The 23,056-nt window shown below is 28.2% G+C and overlaps 2 protein-coding genes and 1 long non-coding RNA gene across 5 annotated transcripts; 2 read left to right on the plus strand and 1 right to left on the minus strand.

Moving 5' to 3' along the window:
- Nucleotides 1-3,003: 3,003 nt before the first annotated feature.
- On the plus strand, nt 3,004-4,248 carry LOC113799857 (uncharacterized). Its single transcript, XM_027350551.2, has 6 exons — nt 3,004-3,155; nt 3,215-3,443; nt 3,510-3,557; nt 3,618-3,753; nt 3,808-3,908; nt 3,977-4,248. The coding sequence occupies exons 1-6, from the start codon at nt 3,141-3,143 to the stop codon at nt 4,144-4,146; spliced, it is 699 nt and encodes a 232-aa protein (XP_027206352.2). The 5' UTR covers nt 3,004-3,140; the 3' UTR covers nt 4,147-4,248.
- Nucleotides 4,249-5,157: 909 nt separating this feature from the next.
- Nucleotides 5,158-21,722, minus strand: LOC113799859 (uncharacterized). Of its 3 annotated transcripts, none has more exons than XM_075821195.1 (4): nt 20,890-21,722; nt 10,361-11,023; nt 6,771-8,685; nt 5,158-6,625 (listed from the first exon to the last, which is right to left on the minus strand). In XM_075821195.1, the coding sequence occupies exons 1-4, from the start codon at nt 20,902-20,904 to the stop codon at nt 5,991-5,993; spliced, it is 3,228 nt and encodes a 1,075-aa protein (XP_075677310.1). In that variant the 5' UTR covers nt 20,905-21,722; the 3' UTR covers nt 5,158-5,990. The 3 variants fall into 3 exon arrangements, with proteins under 3 accessions (XP_075677310.1, XP_075677309.1, XP_075677308.1); XM_075821194.1 differs by having other exon boundaries at nt 5,158-6,640; XM_075821193.1 differs by having other exon boundaries at nt 5,158-6,652; nt 20,890-21,721.
- LOC142645283 (uncharacterized) lies at nt 8,963-10,373 on the plus strand. Its single transcript, XR_012846427.1, has 3 exons — nt 8,963-9,396; nt 9,451-9,544; nt 10,203-10,373. It is a non-coding gene; the product is annotated as an uncharacterized LOC142645283 (long non-coding RNA).
- Nucleotides 21,723-23,056: the final 1,334 nt, after the last annotated feature.

The raw sequence follows: 23,056 nt of genomic DNA on the forward strand, positions 1-23,056 counted from the left end.
TTTTTGTTTTGTTTTGTTGATTGTCATTATAACAGCCAACAGCAAATATCTGATATTCGATCATCATCAATAATGAACTATTCAACAAGTCGAAAAAAATCTACTACAATTAATTTAACAACCAAAACAATTCAATCAAAAATGTTATTGATTGAATTATTTTGTTTGATATTTCTATTGATATCATCATATTCAAATATGAATAAATTTTTGCCAACAGTAATGGCAAAAAATGAAACACCATTAGAATGTTTGGTATTGAAAAATTTGGTTACCAATCGTTTAAGTCGTTGTAAGTAACAAACATAATTTGTTTGATTATCTAATTGAAAATCTATTTATTTTTCTTTTTGCTTCAATTAGCTTTGATAGAAAATCGTCATCGTATGTCGGAAAATGAAGCTGAAGCACGTAATATGAAAAATTTGATACGGCTTCATTATAATTGTCTTCTGCATGATGATCGAATTCGATTCAAAAAACGTGGCTGATATTCATTCCAAATCATTTATTTTTTCATCATTATCATCATTAACATTTTTATCATTTTTGACAACTTTCATCATCATCATCAATCGATTTGCATAAAATTGATAAAAAACAACAACAAAAATTCATGGATAATGAAACCTATTGATCAATACTTAAAAAGACCGAATTCTCAACTGATTGATAATCTTATTCGATTTTTAAGTCCTAATCATCACAATTTAAACTTTAAACAAAAAAAAAAAATCAATCCACTTTTTATTTCAAATGAAAATGAATGGAATGAACTATTTTCATCGAACGACTAAAACTATTGTTTTTATAATAATTACATTTTTTAAAATGTAACAATCTTAAAAAAAAATTAAAAATTTAATAATATTCAATCCAAAAACAAAATTTGTATTGTTCTGAATCTAAATCTCTGAATCCTCTGATGTTTTATCCTAATTTTCGGATCTCTTGTAGAATAGGAACCCCAGTGCTGTTTTGGGTTCCTATTCTACAAGAGGTTCATTTTGGGGTTCCTAATCTACATGAACCTTAATAAGGAACGAAACGATTACAATTCTAACGAAATACATCATATCTTTTTTTAAATAAGATATTTTTGTCAGCAGTTAGGTTTTCCTCCCCGGAAAACCTAACTGTCCTATCCTAACCTAACCTAACCTGCCGAGATTAAGTTTGATTAATTAAAAACCAAGGAATGTTCATTTGCTCTATTCTATTTATGTATGTTGCAAGTTAGCATTGAGTTACTATGGGTTGGGTTCCTATTCTACAAGAGGTTCATTTTGGGGTTCGTAATCTACAAAAGGGTGTTTTTGGGTTCCTAATCTACAAGAGGTCCGAAAATTACATTCAAGGGATAAATTCATGAATCCAAAAATAAAAATGAATGTAAAGAATTACTATTTTAAGGTCATTTTTGAATGAATCGTTGAATTATTAAATGATATCATTTCTTTTTTTTTGCCAAATATCACCATGGTCATTTATTATTTATATTTCGATCTGATTTATATATATAAAAAAATATGCATAATTTTTGGATGATGGATGATGGATGATGAAAAAAAAATTCTGAAATGTAATTATCATACACATTCGATCAAGATGGTGATCTAAATTGGGAACAAAAAAAAAAAATCATCAAACATTTTCATCAATCGATATTTGATTGTCAATAAATAAGATGAAAAAATCATAATTTTTTTTTGGGAACAAATCAACAAAAACAACATTCTGTGTAAGTGTGTCCCAATCGACATTTATTATAATAATGATAAATATGAATCGAGAATAATTAAAAAAAGATATGTATCGGGTTTGATGACGTGATTACTAACAGAAATGATTATTATTAATCATCATCAATGTTCGGATGTTTGTTTGTAAATTATATTCATTTATTCATTCCGTTTGAAACCAATAACCATGTTATGACATTATTCATTCAAAGATTCATCATTCATTCATTTTTTTAGTGTAGAAAAATTTATACATTATGTATAGATTTGGGTGTTACGATTATAGAATATTTGATTCATCTGATTATCATTTACAAATCATATTCATTAAAACAAGGTCGAAAAAAATCTTGTTTTTCAACAGCAAGAATTTGATTTCCTTCATGATGATGATGAAGCAGAAGTTTCATATTACCAAATAGATTATCTTTAATCATTTGTTTTTTCTAATTTTCTTGGTAGCCTACGATAATGTGTGTGGGGTGTTTGAAATCAAATTCAATTTCATATGGCTTCATATGGAGGATGAAAATCTTGAAACGAATGAAAATCCATAACAGAAAGATATTCTTTTTGGTTGTTTATTTCATCGATGTAAAATGTAAACGAAAAATGCCAAACAATCGCCTTGAGATTGTATCTCATATGATTTCCAAGAAAACAAAACCTGGAAATCTATTCAGAAATTTTTTTAAATTTTAAATTTTCTGTCCGGTTTCACTTTACAGTTTTTTTTTTTGTTTTCAGCTGTTTTGTTTTGTTGTTATTGTCATTCAATTCAAGTTGATTCCAAGAAAAACCCCAAAAATGAAATGAAAGATTTAATCTAAGTATCGAATCTAATACTGAAAAAGTTTTTTCCTTTTTCTTTCTTTTTTTTTGCATAATAATTCTATTCCGGTCACAATGTGTAATTATAACACAGAGTATTGCCGTTTTGTTTGGTTGATTTAACCTTCCTTTCAAATAATCAAAATAATAATAATTTCGGATGTCGTAACGTCGAATGTCAATCGATTTAGAGAAAATGTTGTTGAACTTTTTTTTCTTCTATTGGTTTTGCTTTGTATAAGGATTTTTCATTGTCAATTTTTTTTTTGTTGTATTTACATTTGGTTCTTTACCACTACTGAAAGAAAAAGATTACTGTTCCAAAATGGGCAACAAAAAAAACTTTTTTTTGTTGTTGGTGATCCAAATATATAAAAGATAAAAAGAAAAAGTTGGACAAAAAACATTTTCATTCAAACATGAATGAATGACAAGTGTGTGTGTGTGTGTTCATTAATTTGTATGCTTAAAATAAAAGAAAAATTTTTTGAAAAAGTTAAATCACCCAAAAAAATCTTGGCTACAATTTTATTTAATCTGTGATATTTGAATTAACAAAAACCCAAAATGATTATCCGTAATGTAAGTTTATCGTTTTTCTATGACAATTTTCAATTGGTTGTAAATGTTGTTTCATTTAGATTTTACTCGTTGGTTTTTTGTTTTGTGTGGTCTATGCAGAACAACAACAAAAAATTGATCAAAATCAATTGGAATCCGATCCATTGATAATGGCTGAATCAGCTATAGTAGGTGGCGCTAAAGCTGGTGTTGCTGGTGCTAAAGCAGGATTTAAAAAAGGTGGTGCTGCTGGAATTAAAGCCGGTAAAGCTGGATTTGCAATTGGTGGTGTTAAAGGTGGAAAAAAAGGTAACTGAATTGATGATCAATCTGAATTTAATGTAAATTGCGATAATGTTTTTTTTTCAAATTAAGGCGCATTTGCTGCTGGAGCTGCCGGTGGAGCCGCTGGTATCAAAAAAGGTAAAATTAACCGGAATTACGAATTTTTTGATGATTAACGCACGATATTGACAATATTAGGTGGAAAAGCAGGTGCTGCCGGTGCAGCGGGAGCAAAATTTGCAAAATTTGGCAAAAAAGGTGTATTCAAAAAAGTTGCTGCTGCTGGTTTTAATAAGAAATTTGGTACTATAAAAACTTTTGGCATGGCACAAGGGTAATTGATTATTATTGATAAAAATCCTAATCTAATCGATATGAAAATTTATAGATTTAAATTTGGTAAAGTTGGTGGTGCATTTTCGGCTGGTGGTGTGGCTGGTGCTGTTGGTAAAAAAGGCAAAAAATTTGCGGCTGGTGGTTTGGTTGCTGGTATGTCTCTCGGTTTTCATATCAATCTTTTTTGGGTTAATTTATTTTTTCACAATCAATTTCAACAGGCAAAAAAGGTGGCAAAAAATTCAAAAAAGGATTCGCTGCAGCTGGTGGTGCAAAAGGTGGTAAAAAATTCTTTGCCGCTGGTAAAGCTGGTTTCAAAAAAGGTGCTGCAGCTGGTGCTAAAGCTGCATTCAAAAAAGGAGGTGTAGCTAAAAAAGTGATCAAAGGATAATATCATCCAAAAAAATCAAAATAAATTTGTAATTTATAACATTTAATAATTTAAAAAAAATTTAGTAATTTAGTAGTTTATTACGTCATTTGTTGGTTAACAAAAAATCATTTCCTTTAAAAAAAATTCATCATTTTTTCATTTCAGAAGAAATAAAAAAACCTGAAGAAAAATAAAGAAATATTTGTCAAAAATACCAAAAATAGAGATATTTTGTTGTTTTGTTTGAATTGAATGAATGAATGAATGAATGGCATTGAACATGAATGAATTGAAGCATATCACCCAGCCATGATTACCACACAACAAGATGGATACATAATTGATAATAACCATTGATTATCATATATATGATTGACATTACATTACATTAAAATAGACAAAATTTACCGAACGAGAGAGAAAAAACAAAACCTAAAACATTCAATAACTTTGATCCAATCCAATCAACTGAATCCAGGTTTTGCTTTGTTTCATTTTTCAATGTTAAATGATTGAAGATTGATCACTTTATTTACCCAGTAAACAAAATGTTCTTTTTTTTGCTTCAAATTCAATGACTAAAGTTTCCGATAATTATCAATTGATCAATTGAAAGATATTTTTTTGTTCCATTCATATCCTAAAAACAATTATTAGCCGCTCTATTATGATTGATAATTATTTTTTCATTATTATTGTCTTCTTTGAATAGAATGTCCTCGAATGTTGATCGAAATTTTTATTTCAAAGTAATGTGGGCCAATACAGGAAAAACAAAGCAGAAAAGTGAATAATTAATATTTGTAGATGGAAAAAAAAATGAATCGGTTGAATGTTTGTATTCAAAAATAGATATCCGAAACGAAACAAAACCGAAACAGAAAAAATTGAATTGAATTTAATAGAAATCGAGATTTTCTTTTTTTCTTTGGGCAAACAGATATCCCGATATAGTCGTCGTGTTCGTGAAGTCATGGTTTTTTTCGAGAAAAAAAAGTAAATTTAAAAAACATTTTTTCATTTTATCAGTGAAAAAAAAACTTTGTCGATATTTATTATTCAATTATGATTGGAAAAAAGAAGAACGAAAAAAAATTGAAAAAGCAGAAAATAAACGAAAAACTCAAAATTTACATAAGAATTATTATTGAATGAGGGGGAGAAAGAAAAGAAAATATTGAGTTTTTTCTTGTTTGTAAAATGTAGAAAAAAAAATGTTTGAACAGAAAAATCGTTTTTTTTTTTTTTTTTGTTCCTCTTCAACAACAACAAATTCTTTTGCTTGTTATTTGCGAATTGGAAGAAAAAAAATTAGAAGAAAAAAAAATTATATTTACAAATTGAGAAAACGAAACGAAACGAGAAAAAATTAATAAGGAAAAATTGTAAAAAAAATACGACGATTATTTTGAAGTTATAAAATAGTAAAATTCAATTAGAAAAAGAAAAAATCATTATCACCTGTTTTCGGACAGTTTTTTGCTGTTGTTGTTATAACGATTTGGGTTATAAAATTTGTTTGTAAAAAAAATTTGTTTTATAAGTTTTTTTTGAGTTTTTAATACAAAATTGAATAAATAAAAGGAGTTAGAAAAAAGTATTATTATCAATATTGATCAATGATGATGATGATGAAATAATGATGAGAAGAAAAAAAATGTTAAAATATTTGACTCGGATGATGATGATGATGATAAATGTCGATGCTTTTTTTAGTAAATTGGATATGGTCGGGTTTTTTTGTTTTGTTTGACGTAAGAAAAATACTTTTATATTTTTTTTCATTATTTTTTTTTGTTTTTGTTTTAAGTTTTAATTAGAAAAAAAAATAAGATCAAGATCTAATTGAAAAGAAATAAGAATCAACCAGAAACTCCGCCTGTTAGATAGGAGACTAGTGATCGAATTCCTTTTATAGATCTTATACCAAATATATTGGTTAATGGTCTTTGGTTACCATCAATCGTTGTAATCGATGATACAGGTGATGATGATGATGATGGTGACAAGAATAGATTTATACTACCCGAATCACTATTACTACTACTACTAGGTGAAAGTTTCGGTTGTTTTTGATTAAGAAATTTAAAATGTTTTCCTTTTGGTAATATAAATTGTGGTTTCAATTCGGATGCTGCAGCACGATAACCATAAACCGGATAGAATCCTTTATTACGTGATGATGATGGTGAACGATTATGATGATGATGATGATGATGTTGACCATTTGGTGATGGATGAATAAATGGCATAATAATACTATTCATTGCATGTGGTCCATTACCGCTAATTGTTGATGATGGTGTATTAGATTTTTTATATGGCATTGTTGGTTTACGAAATAATGATCGATAATTTGATGATGATGATGATGATGATGGTTGGCTATTAGACATTGGTCCAGGAAAACGATAACCACCAATACCACTATCCAATAAATGTATTTGTGCCAATACTGATTCATCCAAACCTACGTCACGTGGATTATATGATGCACCTGGCGGAAGTTCATCTTTTAAAAATTCTATATAAACAAATATATAAAAAATGTCCAAATAATTAATTAATAATTTTTTTTTAATAAAAAAATTATCAATTAATCTCTGGCTATATAAACAAAATTGTTTTTTTTTTCAACTTACTCATTTCAAAATCTTCGGCTATCATATTATTCTGATTATTATTATTATGAAAGTAACGATTTTTATTTTTATTAAAATGTCGTTGACGATTTTTTGGTGGTGATCGATAAAGATTAACTTTCGGTAAATATGATGGTAATAATGGCATACGAGAACTTTCAAAATGATTTGGTTTATTATTATTATTATCACCGGGACGAGATTTTTGTATTATTTTATTTACTGTACCATAAAATTCATTTTCATTGATACCTAATTCACGTAATTTTTTTGTTGCATCTTTTCCCCATAATGGTTTAACATGAACATCATGTATTTTATTTACATGAAAATGTTCATGTTCTTGATAACCGCCACCACCATTTTGTTGTTGCGACATCTGTTGATGTTGATGTGATGAAGGACCTGATAATTCAGAATATTCATGTTGAATATTTGATTTATCAAAAATAGATGGTATTTCATTAAATGTTCCAGGTCCATGATAACCAGATTCATAATTTATATTTTGTCTATATGATTGTTGTTGTGACATTGAACCTTGTGATGGTGATGAAGGTGAAATTTGAATCATATTTCCCATTGATGGTTGTGGTTGTTGTGACATTTGTTGTTGTTGTTGTTGTTGTCGAATATATTCTACATTATTATTATTGTTATTATTATTGGCATTATATTCATATGGAGCTTTAGATTGTTGACTATTTTGAATAATATAATCTCCACCATTAAACGATTGTTGTTGCTGCTGCTGTTGATTATTCATATCTGAATTAATCATATGTGGTTTTTTGATCGGTACAAATCCACCGTATTCAATTTGTTGTGGACCTTCGGTCATTTTTCCACCAAATTCCATTGAAGGCATATTATTATGAATTTGATGAGTCCAAGATTGTTGTTGTTGTTGTTGTTGCTGATGTTGTTGTTGTTGTTGTTGATCAGATTGATGTGATAATTGAGGTTGATTTTGATACAAATGTCCTGATGGTTCATATTCGGTAAAATCTGTAAAAAGTGTTGATGGTGGTGGTCTCATTTCGATTGGATTCATTTGATACATTTGATCATTTTCCATTGATGGTTTATCTCGTGTAATAGTAATTTCATTTTGATATTTATAATTATCATTCATTAATGAATCTTGAATATTCATTCCTTGATCCATAATAGATGTTGATACTGATTGACCATTATTTTTATCATTATTATTATCAAATGGTTTACGATACATTGTATTAATTTCTTGATTAGAACTTTGTCCACTATGAACAGTTTGTCCATACATATCGAATTTATTACCAGTATTTATTTCAGCTAAATCAACTGGACGTTGATACACTAAAACTTTTTTACCATTTTCATCTAAATTTTCTGTATTATATGCATAACCTTCATCATCATTATCATCACCGGATACTGAATCAACATTATCATCATTACCATTGTTCATAGACGAAAGCATTGAATCTTGTGGAAAAGAAAATTTCGATATTGGTGGTTGTGAAATCATTTGTGGTTGATTTAGAAAAGTTGATTGTGGTATTTCGGGTTCGGGTGCTTTAAATGTATTTATTGGTGGTATTGGAATTTGTGGATGTGGATTTTGATTCATATATGATTGAGATGAAGAAGAACCAGAATCTGATTGAATCATCATATGATTATTTGATGAAATCTGTTCGGATGATGTTGTTGATGATGCCATTGGTTGTGGTTGATATTGTTGTTGCTGATGATTGGATTGTTGTTGTTGTGGTCCAGATGATTCAACAAGCTGAGAATCAGGTGGTGGTGGTAAAAATGCTGATAATGGTGGTGATGGTGGATCAAATGGATCTGGTCGTGCTAATGGCTGTTTTTCAACAATTTCCCGTAAACTATCAATAGAAACAACTTCTTTATCACTATTAGCCTAATAATAATAGAAACGAAAAAAAGAAAAGAAATTAATTTTCTTTGACCAGAGAAAAAAAGAAGATTTAAAGTTAGATTTTTAATGGGATCGTTAACTATAAACACACACACTCATTACATCGAATAGTTGTAAGATCTAAATTTGACAAGAAATGATGCTATTTAGAAGAAGAAAAAAAAATACTCGTTCAACATTGATCTATTTCGATCTACAAGACATGATAGATGTTGATATAGTTTGTTTTTTTGTTGTTGTTTTTGTTTTTTTTGTTCATTCCGTTTTTTTCATTTCCAAAAAAGAAATAACTCCTTTAAGGTGAATGATTCACATTAATTGCTAATAAGCCAGACGAATTATTTTATATTTGAAAAGTTTTAAACAACAACAACAACAACAACAAGAGTAAATCTGTGATTGATCATTGGGCGAGGTATTACAAGATGATGACGATCATCATCATCATTATCATCTCATCAACATTCGATGATGGAACTACCTAAAATTCATATTCGATGAACGTATTGAAAAAAAAATGACTATGATGATAATGATGATGAAAATTTAAATATTTTTTTTACATCTAATCATCATCAGATAGAAAAAAAGATCGATTTGAGAAAACTAAAATGATGATCAGAATAATTAATTGATAATGAAGATGATGATGGTGTGAAAAGTGTTAATATCATTACCATTATACACGTATACGTATGAAATGAATGAAATGAAATGAAATTAATGATATGTTTTCTTGTTTTCTAGGTGATTCCTTTTTTTTCTTTGGTCTATTTTTCTCTTTATATGTGTTTAAAGGCTAATTTCATTCATCCAGATACATCATTTGAATAATTTTACGGTAAGCGATTTTATTTTTCCTGGCAAAACACATTACATTCAGAAATTCACCAATGATTGGTGAAATCAGTTTTTTTTTGGGAATTCAAACTATATAATCAAATCCCCTTATATAAACTGTAGGTAAATATAGTTTTTTTGAATGATTTAAATGGTTAGAAATCGATAATCAAACACTTGTTGTTGTTGTTGTTGTTGTTGGTCATCATTTAATCCGAAAAAAAAGTTAAACCTAAAATGAATTGTTGATTTCTATGTTCGTCTATGAACATTGTTTTGTTTTTCTATTAATCGAAACTAAATTATCATCAAATCAAATCAATCGTTATAATTAGAAATTGGATTGAACTAATTCCGAAATAAATAAGAAGAAAAAAAACAACTTTTTTGTTGTTGTTTGAATATATTTAGTATGTTGCAAAGAGAGAAAAAGAGATAACGAAAAATCACATCGGATAATTCTATGATCACTTTCAATGAGATTTTTTTTCTTCTTCACTGGTTCGATGTGAACACACATAACATATAGATATTGAAAAGCATCTATAATCTTGTTATGCTTAATTTGTAATGTCGATTAATCCGAATCTGATAACATTTTTTTTTCTTTTTTTTTTCTATTTTTTTTTCATGGCGAATTGAATTGAAACTATAAATAGGTGAATCAGCCTGTTTTTGGTAATGGTTTTTTAATGCTTTTGTTACGGATTGTAAAAATATTGCTAACGAAAATTATTGCCGACAACGACTACGAAAGGGCAAGTCAAATGTTAAAAATATATTTGATTTAGTCATTTTTTTGAATCATCAAACATACCTGTTGATTAGGATAACCATCCATTGATTGTCCTTGGATTGATTGTTGTTGTTGTTGTTGTGATGAAAATGGATCATTTTGTCCATCTTTATCATCGGGAAAATATTTTCTAAATGCTTCATCAACTGATAATGATACAGGTGTAAATGATCCAGTTTCTTGATTAGAATCTTGACCATTACCATTACCATCATTCTGGCCATATGTTTGTGACATATCACCATTATTCATTGAAGGCATATTATAAATACTTGGTCCATATTCTCGATATGGACTTTGTATTGATGAACCATCACCATTATTATTTTGATCACCAATATTCATTGATGTTTGATATTGATGAGAATGTTGTGTTGAATAATCACCACCACCACTACCATCATTCATTTGTGATGATTCAAATTGATTAGCTTTTCTTAATCCAAATTCTTCAGTTCGTTGATGATGATGATGATCAAAATTAGATGATTGTTGTTGTTGTTGTTGTTGTGGAGATGATTGAAATGTTGGATATTGTTGTGAAGCTGATTTTTGTAACATTGAACCATTTTCTTCAACATTTTCATCTACTTCTTGTCCATTCAATTCATTTGATAATACCAATGATGGTATTGTGATGATGGCCATTAATGTTGCATAAAGCAACAACAATATAATGCTTTTCTATATATACATGATGTTTTTTCAATGTAAAGAAAGAAAGAAAAAAAAGAAAATTATTGAAAGAAAACAAAATTTTATAGTAATAATAATCAAATAATGGACAAGATAAAAGAACTGGACGACGATCAATCAATATTTTATAACAGAGAAGGAAAGGTAATATGATGGCACACACACACACACAGACAATTTAAGTAACTTTACAACAAAACACCGATATTAGTATTATATATTCTTACATATAACAACAACAACAACAACAGGTGAATAAATGAATCAATGATGAGAAAATGACGATGTCCATTAAATTTTTTCTTTCTTTTTTTTGCTTGTATTATCATCATTGGATTTCTATATGTTTTTTTTTCTTCTTACAAAAGACAAGAAAAAAAAAATGAATCATTTTTGTTGTTTGGTTGGTTGTTGTTTGATATACATAACACATATATGACATATTGATTGAAAAAAAATATAAACCAGAATACCATGGTACCACATTCTCTATTCTAGTCTGTTCTGTTTTTTGTTGTTGTTGTTGTTGTTGTTGATGATAATGGAGTCATTTTTTTAAAATAGAATTCGGTTTGTTTTTTTTTTTGTTCTGTTGTTGTTGTTGTTTTGATTTTGTTTCCAAGAAATACCAAGCCCTTTAAAAAAAACATTTTTCGTTTTTTTCGTCGAAAATAAACTATTGTATGCCGTATCCAAACACGATCATCATTAAAAATCCAGGATATATAATAAGTGTAACCCTAATGGGATGTGACAATATTCGTCATTTTTGAACGGGCGATGAGATGAACACAACAACAAAATTGTCGTCACGAATTTTTTGAATGGTATTTTTTTCCTTTTTTTTTGACTCAACAAAACGAATAATTAGCTAATGTCGATGTCGATGATCAACAACAACAGCAAAAAATGATTTCAACCAAAGCAAAACAACAAACATTTATTTGTGGTTTAAAGAAAGGAAGAAAGTTTATGGTAAAATACTTTCGCTATATTATTACCATCATCATCAAAAACACAAGAAACAAAAAATTTTTACAAGAAATCCGACAAGTTATATGTCAGCTACCTGAATGTTTTTGTTGTTGTTGTTGTTGTTGTTGAAGACATGCATAAAAAATTAACAGATGATTTGTTCATCAACATCATTTTTTTCGTTGTTTGTTTCATGATGAGTGCCATCAACATGACATGAATGAAATTTATCAATGTAAATCAAAATTGATGTAGATCTATCGATCGATCGATCGATCGATGTCTGATGAACACATGTATATTTGGACAACCGAAACCAAATCAAAAAATGTAAATCCCACACCAGCAAAAAGAAAAACAAATAGACAAATCAAATAAAAAGTTTATTTGTAAAACTTCATTAGCATCATTCGAAAGATTGGAAACGAAAAACAAACAAACATCATGATTATCATGTCGATTTTTGTTAATTTTGTTTTTTTTTCATTAGTTGAATATTGATAATATTGGAAAAAAGAACAAATAACGAACGTTTGAAGAAGAAGAAGAAGAAAAAAAAACATTCTTCTTGTCAGGTAGTTATTATTATTATGAAAATTCCTTTGGAATGATGTTGATGATGATTATCAACTACAAACTAAAACAAAAGCCTAAAAAATAACTACAGAAACTAAATCTGACAACTATTCATTTCAACATTCGAATTTGATTATTATTATTATTCAAATTTGAATGAATTCGAATGTCCAGAAATCAAAACCAGCAGAAGAAAAAAAAATGTCTACATCTGACCATCTACCAACAACAAACATCGGATCACATTATCATAATATTTTTTATTGTTGTTTTTGTCATGTTTGGCTAGACAATGTCAAAGTTTTGATGCATATATTGATTTCATTTTTGAAAAAAAAAGTTATTATATTTCATCATCATAATCATCAATAATTACAGGACATTTTGATTGAATCGAAAATTGATCGAAAAACAACAACAACGAAGCAACAGCCAAACAATAATGATGATAATGACTACTTTGTGAAACTGCTTTTTGATCAATTCTCAATTTTCAATATATATTTTCATATATATTGATTGAGGCGATATAGTTTTCGCCTCTCTCTCTCTCCATCTACCTGATCTGATTTTGATATTGGATATTTTTTCTTATTATTATCGATCCAATTGTGTAAAAAAAAATAATGTTTAAAAATAATAATAATAATCCTTTCAGTGAAAATGATGATGATGATCATCGGACATTATAATGATGATGATCATCATTGATGTTTTGAAAAGAAAGAGAAATTGCTTAAAGGCAAAGATAACACCGACCAACCAACCAACTGACCAATCAATCCGATCGATTGATCGATCGATCGACCATCATCATAATTTCATTTTCATTTTTTTTTTCAAAAAAAAGTTTTTTTTAAGTTTCTTTTCAATCGATGTATTTTGACCACCAAGTTAGTCAAGACCGGATGATTGTATAATTATATACGAACAGAAACCGAATAGAAACTGAAATTGGAAGTGTGTTTGTCATAATACTCTCTCTCTCTCTCCCTATGGCTATTTCTTCATGATGTGCATGATGTTTGGGGAGAAATTGTTGTTGTTGTTGTTTGTACGATAAATGAATGGAATGTTACGCACATTTCGTTCAACAACAATGACAACAACAACAATGACAACAACAATAACATTTTTAAACAAATTTGAATTCTGAATTTTGGCAAAGGGGAAACGAAAATGGATGATGTTAACCGCCTGTTTAGACACCCAAGGATAAATAAATCGATTTGGTTTGGAAAGAAAAACTTTCTGTTTTTTCTTCAGATTTGAAAAATCTATTGTAAATTTTTTCAACAAAAAAAAAAATGTTGCGCTTATTTTGTTTTGTCAGCGAAAAAGGTAACCGAAAAAAAAGTTAAAAAATTTCCATATTAAAAGTACAGTGCAGTGCGAATCAATGTCCAAGTTGTATTTCCGTGATGAATTTTGTCATTTTCATTTTATTCTCACTTATCACTACCTGGTTTTGTTGTTGTTGTTGTTGTGGTTGATTAATCATCATCATCAATCAAAAAACAATATCGGAAGCAAGAAAATGAAAATGAAATCAAAGGATTTCATTGTTTTTTTCCTTTGAAAAAGAAACAAAGCATCTTTCTCAGTGATACAGTTTTAATTAATTTTTCTTTTCTCATTATTTGCATCAACTCATTATTTGCATAAGTTGAAAATGAAAACGAATAAAAGATTCACCCAAAAGATTCAGTTTTTTTTAAAAAAAGATTTTAAGTTTTTGGCTCCCATCTTTTTTTAAATAAAAAATTACATTTTGTATCACCATCATTAACATATGTTTCGTTCGTTCGTTTCATTTCATTTATGAAATTTTTTTTTCTTTTTCATTTTTATTTCACCATAATGCTGTTATTTTACCATGTCCCCATGTTCAACACACTGAACAACGGTCAGTTTTATTTTATTTTCTTTTCTGTTTGTTGATCAGAAATGCAAATTAATTTTTTGGTAAATTGATTGGAATGGAAATGGAAATGAAATGAATGAATAAGTCTTGTCCGGCGGCTTATCAAGCGGAGGGAGAGAAAATTGATTATTTTTTTTCTTTTTTTTTTAAAAAAAAACAAACTCTAAAATTAGACAGAAATGAATCGGGCAATTAAATGCAATTGCTTTTTTTCTTCTTTCGTTGTTACTGTTGTTGTTGTTGGTAACGGGTAAAATAGATTGGCAAAATATCAATTTCTTCTTCTTTTTTTTCGTCTTGGATCTAATCATATATCGTATCTATTAATTCATGATGATGATGATGATCATCTTGCATCAGCATCGTGTTCATCAAATATCCGCCGTAGGATAGTTAAACAAGCAAGAAAATAGAAAGATTGTGTTTGAATATTTTTTCTTTCTTTTGCATCAACAAAGACTAATTTTAGCCAATTGTTGTTTGTTTGCTTGTTGTTGTTGTTTATTTGTTTGTTTCCGATCCGACAATCAGTTCGCGAATGTGCCAAACATGGATTCATCGTCGTTTTATTATTATTATTATTTTTGTATATTTCAATCAAACATCATCCAGAAATCAAGAAGAAAAACGTATTTTCTTCAATGATGAAAATTTTAATCGACAGAAAAAAAAATAATTATTGAACACAAACAAAACAAACTGAAAGGATTGGTGAAAGAAATAATTTCGAACTGTTTTGATTTCCCAGAAAATACCTGAGCAGGCACCTCTATTTTTTTTGGAAAGTTTTTTCATGGAAATATTGGAACGAAAATATAAACAGGAACAAAGTTAGTTTCCCTTGAATGAATCAATGCAAGAAGGGGGGAATTTGTTTGGAAATTTGCATTTATAAACGCGTGCTAATTTCTTTTTGTTTCGTTGTCTGTGTTCAACAATTTAAAAACAAAGCAAAAAAACTTTTACTTTTAAATTTACCAACCACAATAGAAAGAAAAAACCACCTGAAAAAATCATAATAAAATAGGGAAGCTGTGTGTGTGTGTGTGTTAAATTTGTATTGTAAAATGGTTTGCCACACACACACACACACACAACACTTTCACTAACTTCTTGTAACTTAATGTTACTGTATGGTGATTATATAAATGATGATGATGATGATTTTACACAATAAAAAACAAAATATTATCATCATTCGCTTTGTTTTGTTTTTTCGAGTTTTTCAATTCATCCCACAACTAAAATACTAAAAATTTAGGTCATGCCTAAATTTAAAGACAAAAAAAAACAAAAATCATTCTTTTTTACATCATTCACCAGGTAAGCAACAGGAGATTTGGATATTGTTTGGTTGGTCGGTTGGTTGGTGTTGAAGAATAGCGAAAAATGAATTTTTTTCATATATTTCCCCCCCCCAGTTGATGGAATAAACAGCGACCATTATTGTTTTTGTTACGACCAAGAAGCTACGCAAGGCGTATTTTAGAATGTTTCTTCTTCTTCGTTTTTTTTATCTTCCTAATTCGTTTGTTTTTATGAAAAATTTTTGTTTTTTAAAGATTTTAATGATGATGATGATAATATTAACGGTGAGTGAGTGGAAAAACCGAAAACAATTTGCCAGAAAAAAAAACAAAAGCTTTTCCCTCCCCCCATTATTACCCGAAAAAAAAACATTATGGTTATGATGATGATGATGATGACTTATTTACTTCCGATGATGATACCGATCCGGTTCGGTTGAAATGAAATTTCATTTTTGTTGTTGCTCAATTTTCTTTGTGAGGAAAAAAACGAAAAATAAATCGATAGATAATCAACCGATTGATCAGCGTGACTAAACACGAAGAAGAAAAACATATCATCATCATAATCATATTTAATAGATATAGAATTGAGACTAAACAACAACAACAAAATGATCGATGAAACCAAAATTAAACCAAATCATCAATAGAATAATAATAATAATGGTAATCATAATTCATAATTGTTTCTATCAACAACAACCAAAATAACAACAATAAAAAAACAAAATCGTGCCATACAAATTAACATATATAGATAGTATCATGATATTCATATCTATCTATCTATCTATCTATGATGATGATGTATCCATTGTTTCAATCAATCAATGTTTTTTTGTTTCGTTTTTTTTCTAAAATATTAAAAACAAAAACAAAATTTAATCTTTATTATCGTCATATATAGATAATAATAAACTTAGCTTGGAATTTATCAAATCTGACCATCAATATTATTAACATTGTGGAATTTTTCCACCAAAATATATTGTCTTGAGACGTCGAACATCGATTGAATCGAATGTTCGACGTGGCAAATTATTGTGTTGATTGATATATCGACATTTTCAACAAACAAACAAACAAACAAAAAATTGATCAAATATCGAATGTTTTTTGGAAAAAAATGTATCTAAATCTACCCAACATGACAATTGTATATTCGAAATAGTTTCGAATTCGAACCAGTTTTTTTTTCATTTTCGGTTGTTATCAAAAAAATTAAATCACCGCTATTTTTTCAATGTTTAATTCGGTTTATTTTCCATTCTGATTACAATCTTGATTTACAGAGAAAACCAAAAATCGAAAACAAAGCAATTCATATACTTTCTATGCCATTTATATATTAATATAATAATCAACAATAAACAATAAACAATGAAAAAAACGATGACGGATGTTTTTGTTTTCACATTTTATTTCAATTCAAGACAATATATTGAGGTAAGTCAAGTAGGTGTAATTGTACCGAATTGACCAATGTCCATCATTTGGTTCAACAATCAAGATTAAGATATCACTTTTGAACTCCATCAACCGGCACCGGTTATTGTGTTTTTGATATCAGTAACCGAAAAATGAATTATGTGCGAATAAACAGCAACAATAATGATAATTATTATTACTCGAATACGATGATGATGATGATAATAATTTATCAAAAATCGATATCATTCATAAACAAACTTTCATTGTCGAGTCAATGTATTGTGGCGAGGAGGGAGGGTGGAAAAAACCAGTCAATTGTTTTTCCTACAAAACATCATCATCATCATACAACGGCTGAATATCTCACCTGTTCATCAAGGCGAATCCAAAACAAAAACGAAAAAAATAAACAGACAGACAGACTTTATGGTTTATTATGAAAAATGAAAATAGAAGAAGAAAAGAAAAAAGGATTACAACCAAACAAACCAACCGACACATTTACCATAAACCATTTTCTCTCTTTTTTGTTTTGTTTTGTTTTGTTTTCTAATTGGTTATAAGTTACATTCATCCATCATAAGAGTTTCATTCGTCATTCGATTGTATATATCATCATTGATCGATCGATCAATCAATCAATCAATCAATCATGATGTTGAATAGATCACAGGTTTTTTTTTTGAAAACTTTTTTTTTGACGAAGAAAGATTGCATTGGTTTCCATTTTTTTCCAATTAAATGGATTTTCCTCATCCTTTGTATATTAGATTTTTTGAACAAAAGTCGGTATTTTTTTTGTTGAAACAAATGTGTGAAACCGATGATGTTTGTGTGTGTGGTGATCATTGCTTGAACATCCCGAAAAAGAAAAACAAAACATTTTATCATGGCCCCATTCCAAAGATTTCAGGTGTTTGTTTGTGTGAATGATGTGTGAACCAAATTAATAAGGTACTTTTAGGTAGGCAAAGATTTTTAATTTTTAAATGCACAAAAAAACTGTCAAAAATAATGAAAAGAATTGGATGGTGTTTAACACCTTCAAGGGAAAAAAATGTCAAGCCAAAAAATCAAATATATGTTGTGGTCAATGGCTATCACCATTGCATCTTTACGAGGAAAATCAAGAGGAACGTCAACAACAACAAAAAAAAAGTAATTCAGTAGCCCGAACAAAAATGGATTTTTTCCACTATTTTTCCACTTGAAATACGAAGTTGTTGTTGTTGAAAACTTCAAGTATAGACAACAACAGCAACAAAATCTTCACACCACCATTCTTTATTTCATAACATCAAAATCGATAAGAACAACAACAAAGAAAAAGATTGGTGTGTGGTCAATTGCATTTTCTTTCTTTCAGTTTTTTTTTTTGTCACAAGGAAACAAAAACATTGAGCATTCCGATTGGAATGACTTGAATGAATGACATGGTGTGAGAAAAAAAAAGAAGAAAACAAAAATTCACATATAATAAAATCAATCGATTCGATAATTTGATTTTATTATCGAATCGATGGATGATTTTCGAAGATCGATGATCAATAAAGATACCAGACATATGAAAACAATCGAGAGAAAAAAAAAATCGCTTGAATCATTGAGTTTGATCAGGATTTTCTTCTTTCTTTCTTTTTACTGGAAAAAAAGTGATAAAAAAAAATAATCTTTTATTGTTATATAATCTATGATGATGATTTTGATTTTGGAAAAATCATTCTTTTGAAAATGAATAAAATGTTCATGACATGTGTGTGTGGTCAAAGGGTTAAACAAAACAAAGCAAAAATTGGAATCTTTTTTTTTGCGAAAATCTGTATCTATATTTGACCTATTCTATTTGTTTTGTTGAAACACTAACACTAATGTAATATAATGATGACAGGACACAAATTATCGACAATCAACAAAACCAAACCAAACCAAACCGACCAAACACACAGACAAAAATGATTCGATTTCATTCATTTTTTGGTTCAGTTGGTTTAGCCAAAAAGAAAAATGTATTTTGAAAACAAAAATGCACTTTATTTGTAAAAATGTTTTAAGAATAATTTTATCATCATAATCATCATAATCATCGTCTATTATGTATCCATCGATCATCATCATCATCATCGATTTGTTGTTTGTTTTTCATTCTATAAATGCTGATTGATCAAAACAATGGAAACAAACAAATTTTCGATTGTCATCATTATTTGGAAAACAAAACAAAAAGAAGAAGAAGAAAAAATTATTGATGTGACATGATTTGATTATTATTATTATCATTAGAATGATGATGACCATTTATCCATTTACCATTTTTCTAACCATCATGATGATAATTTTTTTGTTGGTATTTTAGTCAATTATTTTTTTCACTAATAATAATAATCCAATTGTTTCATTTTGCTTTCATTTTTCTTAATACAGATCAAACCAAACTAAAAGAAGAAAGAAATAAAACTTGGAGAAATGAACTAACGAATGGATGGATGATAATTGACAAGAAAAAAAAATGATGGAGTTCAATTCAATTATGGTTTTCATCTGAATAAAATGATGATTATCATCATCATTATCATCAAAATGGACATTAAGCAAAAACCAAAAAAAAACTTGAAAAACCCAAAGAAATTATAACAAGATTTTACTTTTAAAATAAAAAAAAAAAATAAAAGCGTAATTTTAGTAAGTTTTTGCACTTGGATTTTGTAGTGTGTTATTAAAAAAAAAACGACAAAATCTGTGGATAAAAAATTCAATGATAATAAAAAAAAAAAACATTTGTAATGCATCAACATATTGAATGACACCCTGAACATAATGAATTTCTTCTCCTTCTTCTTCTACTATTCATTCATGTAAATAACTGTTTTTTTTGAGGTTAGCAATGATCATCATTCTTATTTTTTTTTCCTACGGAAAAAAAATTTATTTAATAACCTGACAAATCCACCACAATCGACCGACCAAATGCACACAAAGTTTGAGAAAAAAAATATGAATAGAATTTAATTATAATTATGTAATGACTAATGATGATCAAAGAAGAAAAATGAATGAATGAATGAAATGAAATGAATTGGATAATCTTCATTCGTGTTGGTGGTGGCGGTGGTAGTAGTGTCTTTGAAAATATGTTTTTTTCCATTTCATTTCATTTTGTTTTGTTTGTGGACATTCATAAGATTTAATAACTTGGAAGAAAAAAAATGCTTATTTTTATCCACTTTTTTTCAGAAAAATGAATGAATGAATGATTCTTTAGATGAAAAAAAAAGGATTATATTTTTGTTGTTGTTATTAAGGGTAAGTTAGTCTGTCGGTTCGGTTGATTAATCCTTTGTTCATCATCCATTATCATTATTATACAAAACAAGCAAACAAGCAAAAAATTGAATTTTGTTCATTCATTCGTCTTCAATCAGAGATAATCATCATAATAATCATCAGGATGATGTACAAAGTCAAATAAATGAATGATCATCTTTACCATAATAATCATTTGATTATTATCTTTGAAATTATAAAACCAAACAAACAACCGGTCGTCTGTCATTTTATGTTATGTTTTCATTCATTACATTAATAAAATTAAAAAAAAAATTTTGTGTATCATCAATTTACAACAACAACAACAAACATACCGTCGTTATCTTCATTTTGATGTTTTTTTTTTTGGTTGCTGGTGGGTTGACAAGGTCCAATATTATTTGATTTCCCGTTCCCCTTTTGGTCGGAAGTTTTTTTCTTATTTTTTTCGCTTGTTTGTTTACTGCACTACTGTTGTTGATTGAAAGGATAAACACATATATTTTGAACACTTTGATGATGATTGGGAGAACGAATGAAGAAAAAAACAAGAATTTTTGGTCGCTGTCACTATAGTTGTTGTTGTTGTTCAGTATATTTATTTAAAAGTTTTATCAAAAAGGAATCCATAAATGTAAATTTAAAAAAAAAATCATCATATTTATTCATTGATTTAAACGATTGTGGTAAACAAAATTGAAAAAAACAAATTGATGTTTGTTGTTTGGAAGATGATTTTCGAAAACAGATGAACAAGTAGAATTCACACAAGCATACCCATAGCACGGATAATTACAAAATAAAGATGATGATTATTGTTATTCTTCACGGTAAACAACAGAAAAAACACAATTTAATTGTCACATATGATATTTCCCTTTCGTTATAACAGACATTATGATTATGATTATCAGTTTTTTGGATTTCCAGTAGCTAGCTGTTGTGTGTTTGTGTTTGTATGTATGTGTGTTTATGTCAATGATTGATCAACAAATAAAAACTTTAAAAAGAAGATTAATAAAAATTGTACACTTAAATATCGTTTTTTCTGGTGAATTTAAGAAAAAATGATGATGAGGATTTGATGGTGAACATCAAAAATCAAATCATTGAAAGTGAATGAGCCAAACAAGTTAGTTATTAAGTCAGTCAGTGTTCGTAAGTTGTTCGTAAAATAGTGTTATGAGAAAAATCAAACCAAATCATTCTAATATTTATGTCGGTCCGAAAGAAAGAAGGAAAAAAATCCATGACCGGAATGGCTATACATACATACATGTTATACCTGTGTGAGGATGATGATAAATTCAAAAGAGAAATGAGAGAGAGAGACGAAAAGACATCAAACATTGAAAGAATGAGATCATACCTCGAATATACCAGCTCTCATCATCATCATTATCATTTTGTTGGTTAAAAAAACCGAAAAGAGATTTTTCTTTCTTTTTGTTTCGTTAAAGAAACTTGTTGTAGAAACTTCGAAGATTTTTTAGCCATTTATGAATGAATGAATGATAAATAACCGTGGATGAGAACAAGAAGAGAGAGGAGAGGAGAAAACAACGAAAAAGATTTTCACATTTTGTAACGAAGAAAACAATAAAAAGATGATTAGATAAAATCTTTTTTTGTTTTCATTTCTTTTACCGATTGATAATTGTTTAATATTTTCAATGATGATAAAAATTAAACTAAGAATTTTTTGTTTCATTCACCGATTCCATTTATTCCATTATTATATCGACAATCAAATTTGATAAATTGATTCGATTGTCGATTGATCAATCAATCGAATCAATCGATCATTTTCTTTTCATTGATCCATTCTCACGACCACCATTGAATTTATCAATTGTTAAAAGAGATAGAATCAAGAATCAATTCGATTGAATTTATTCTGTTTTTTTTTCAAAAATTCAAAGCAAAAAAAAGCCTGCTTGTAACCTTATAATTTCATTAACTTCGTGTCATTCAACGACAACAATCAGGTTCATTTCTCTATTTCTCAGTTCTTTTCTTCGTGACCAATGATAATGGTGACCGACAAAAATTTGACATAAAAAAAGGATAAAAAAGAAGAAAGAAAATTGAGTTCGAGAGTGCAAGTTATGATGATGATAATCCTTTTTTAAATGGTATCCACGCACAAAACAAACAAAACAAAACAAAACATTGACCAAAGTGAAAATAAATATTTGTCCAAAATTTTCAATCAATCAAATGGAAAAACGAAAAAATCCAAGTAACCAACACCCAATGTCAGGACGAGTGAGAGCGACATGATTTTGAAATATTTTTTGCTGGTAATGGTATTTTGTGGACGACCATAGATTATATAATTAGGATGACACTTGAGTAAAAATAGATAAATAAATTTCAGAAAGAAAAATTTTTTTGGTTACATCAATGATAATGAATTATGTGAAAAAAAAACAAAAATATTAATATTAACAATATATGAGAGAAAAGCAACTTGTTGAATCTTTTTTTTCTACGGTTTTT

The sequence above is a fragment of the Dermatophagoides pteronyssinus genome, unplaced genomic scaffold, assembly GCF_027571235.1.
Source record: "Dermatophagoides pteronyssinus isolate colony J.1.1.1.1 unplaced genomic scaffold, Derpt_VIB-CSIC_2022.12 sq0009, whole genome shotgun sequence".
In the NCBI taxonomy this organism is placed as follows: domain Eukaryota; kingdom Metazoa; phylum Arthropoda; class Arachnida; order Sarcoptiformes; family Pyroglyphidae; genus Dermatophagoides; species Dermatophagoides pteronyssinus.

Bases quoted from the DNA above. Each gene is read 5' to 3' on its own strand.
- LOC113799857 (XM_027350551.2), top strand. The intron at 3,558-3,617 runs GTAAAATTAACC...TGACAATATTAG, and splicing joins AGCCGCTGGTATCAAAAAAG to GTGGAAAAGCAGGTGCTGCC. The intron at 3,909-3,976 runs GTATGTCTCTCG...CAATTTCAACAG, and splicing joins GGCTGGTGGTTTGGTTGCTG to GCAAAAAAGGTGGCAAAAAA.
- LOC113799859 (XM_075821193.1), bottom strand. The intron at 8,686-10,360 runs GTATGTTTGATG...TATTATTATTAG, and splicing joins ATGGTTATCCTAATCAACAG to GCTAATAGTGATAAAGAAGT. The intron at 6,653-6,770 runs GTAAGTTGAAAA...TTGTTTATATAG, and splicing joins AGCCGAAGATTTTGAAATGA to AATTTTTAAAAGATGAACTT.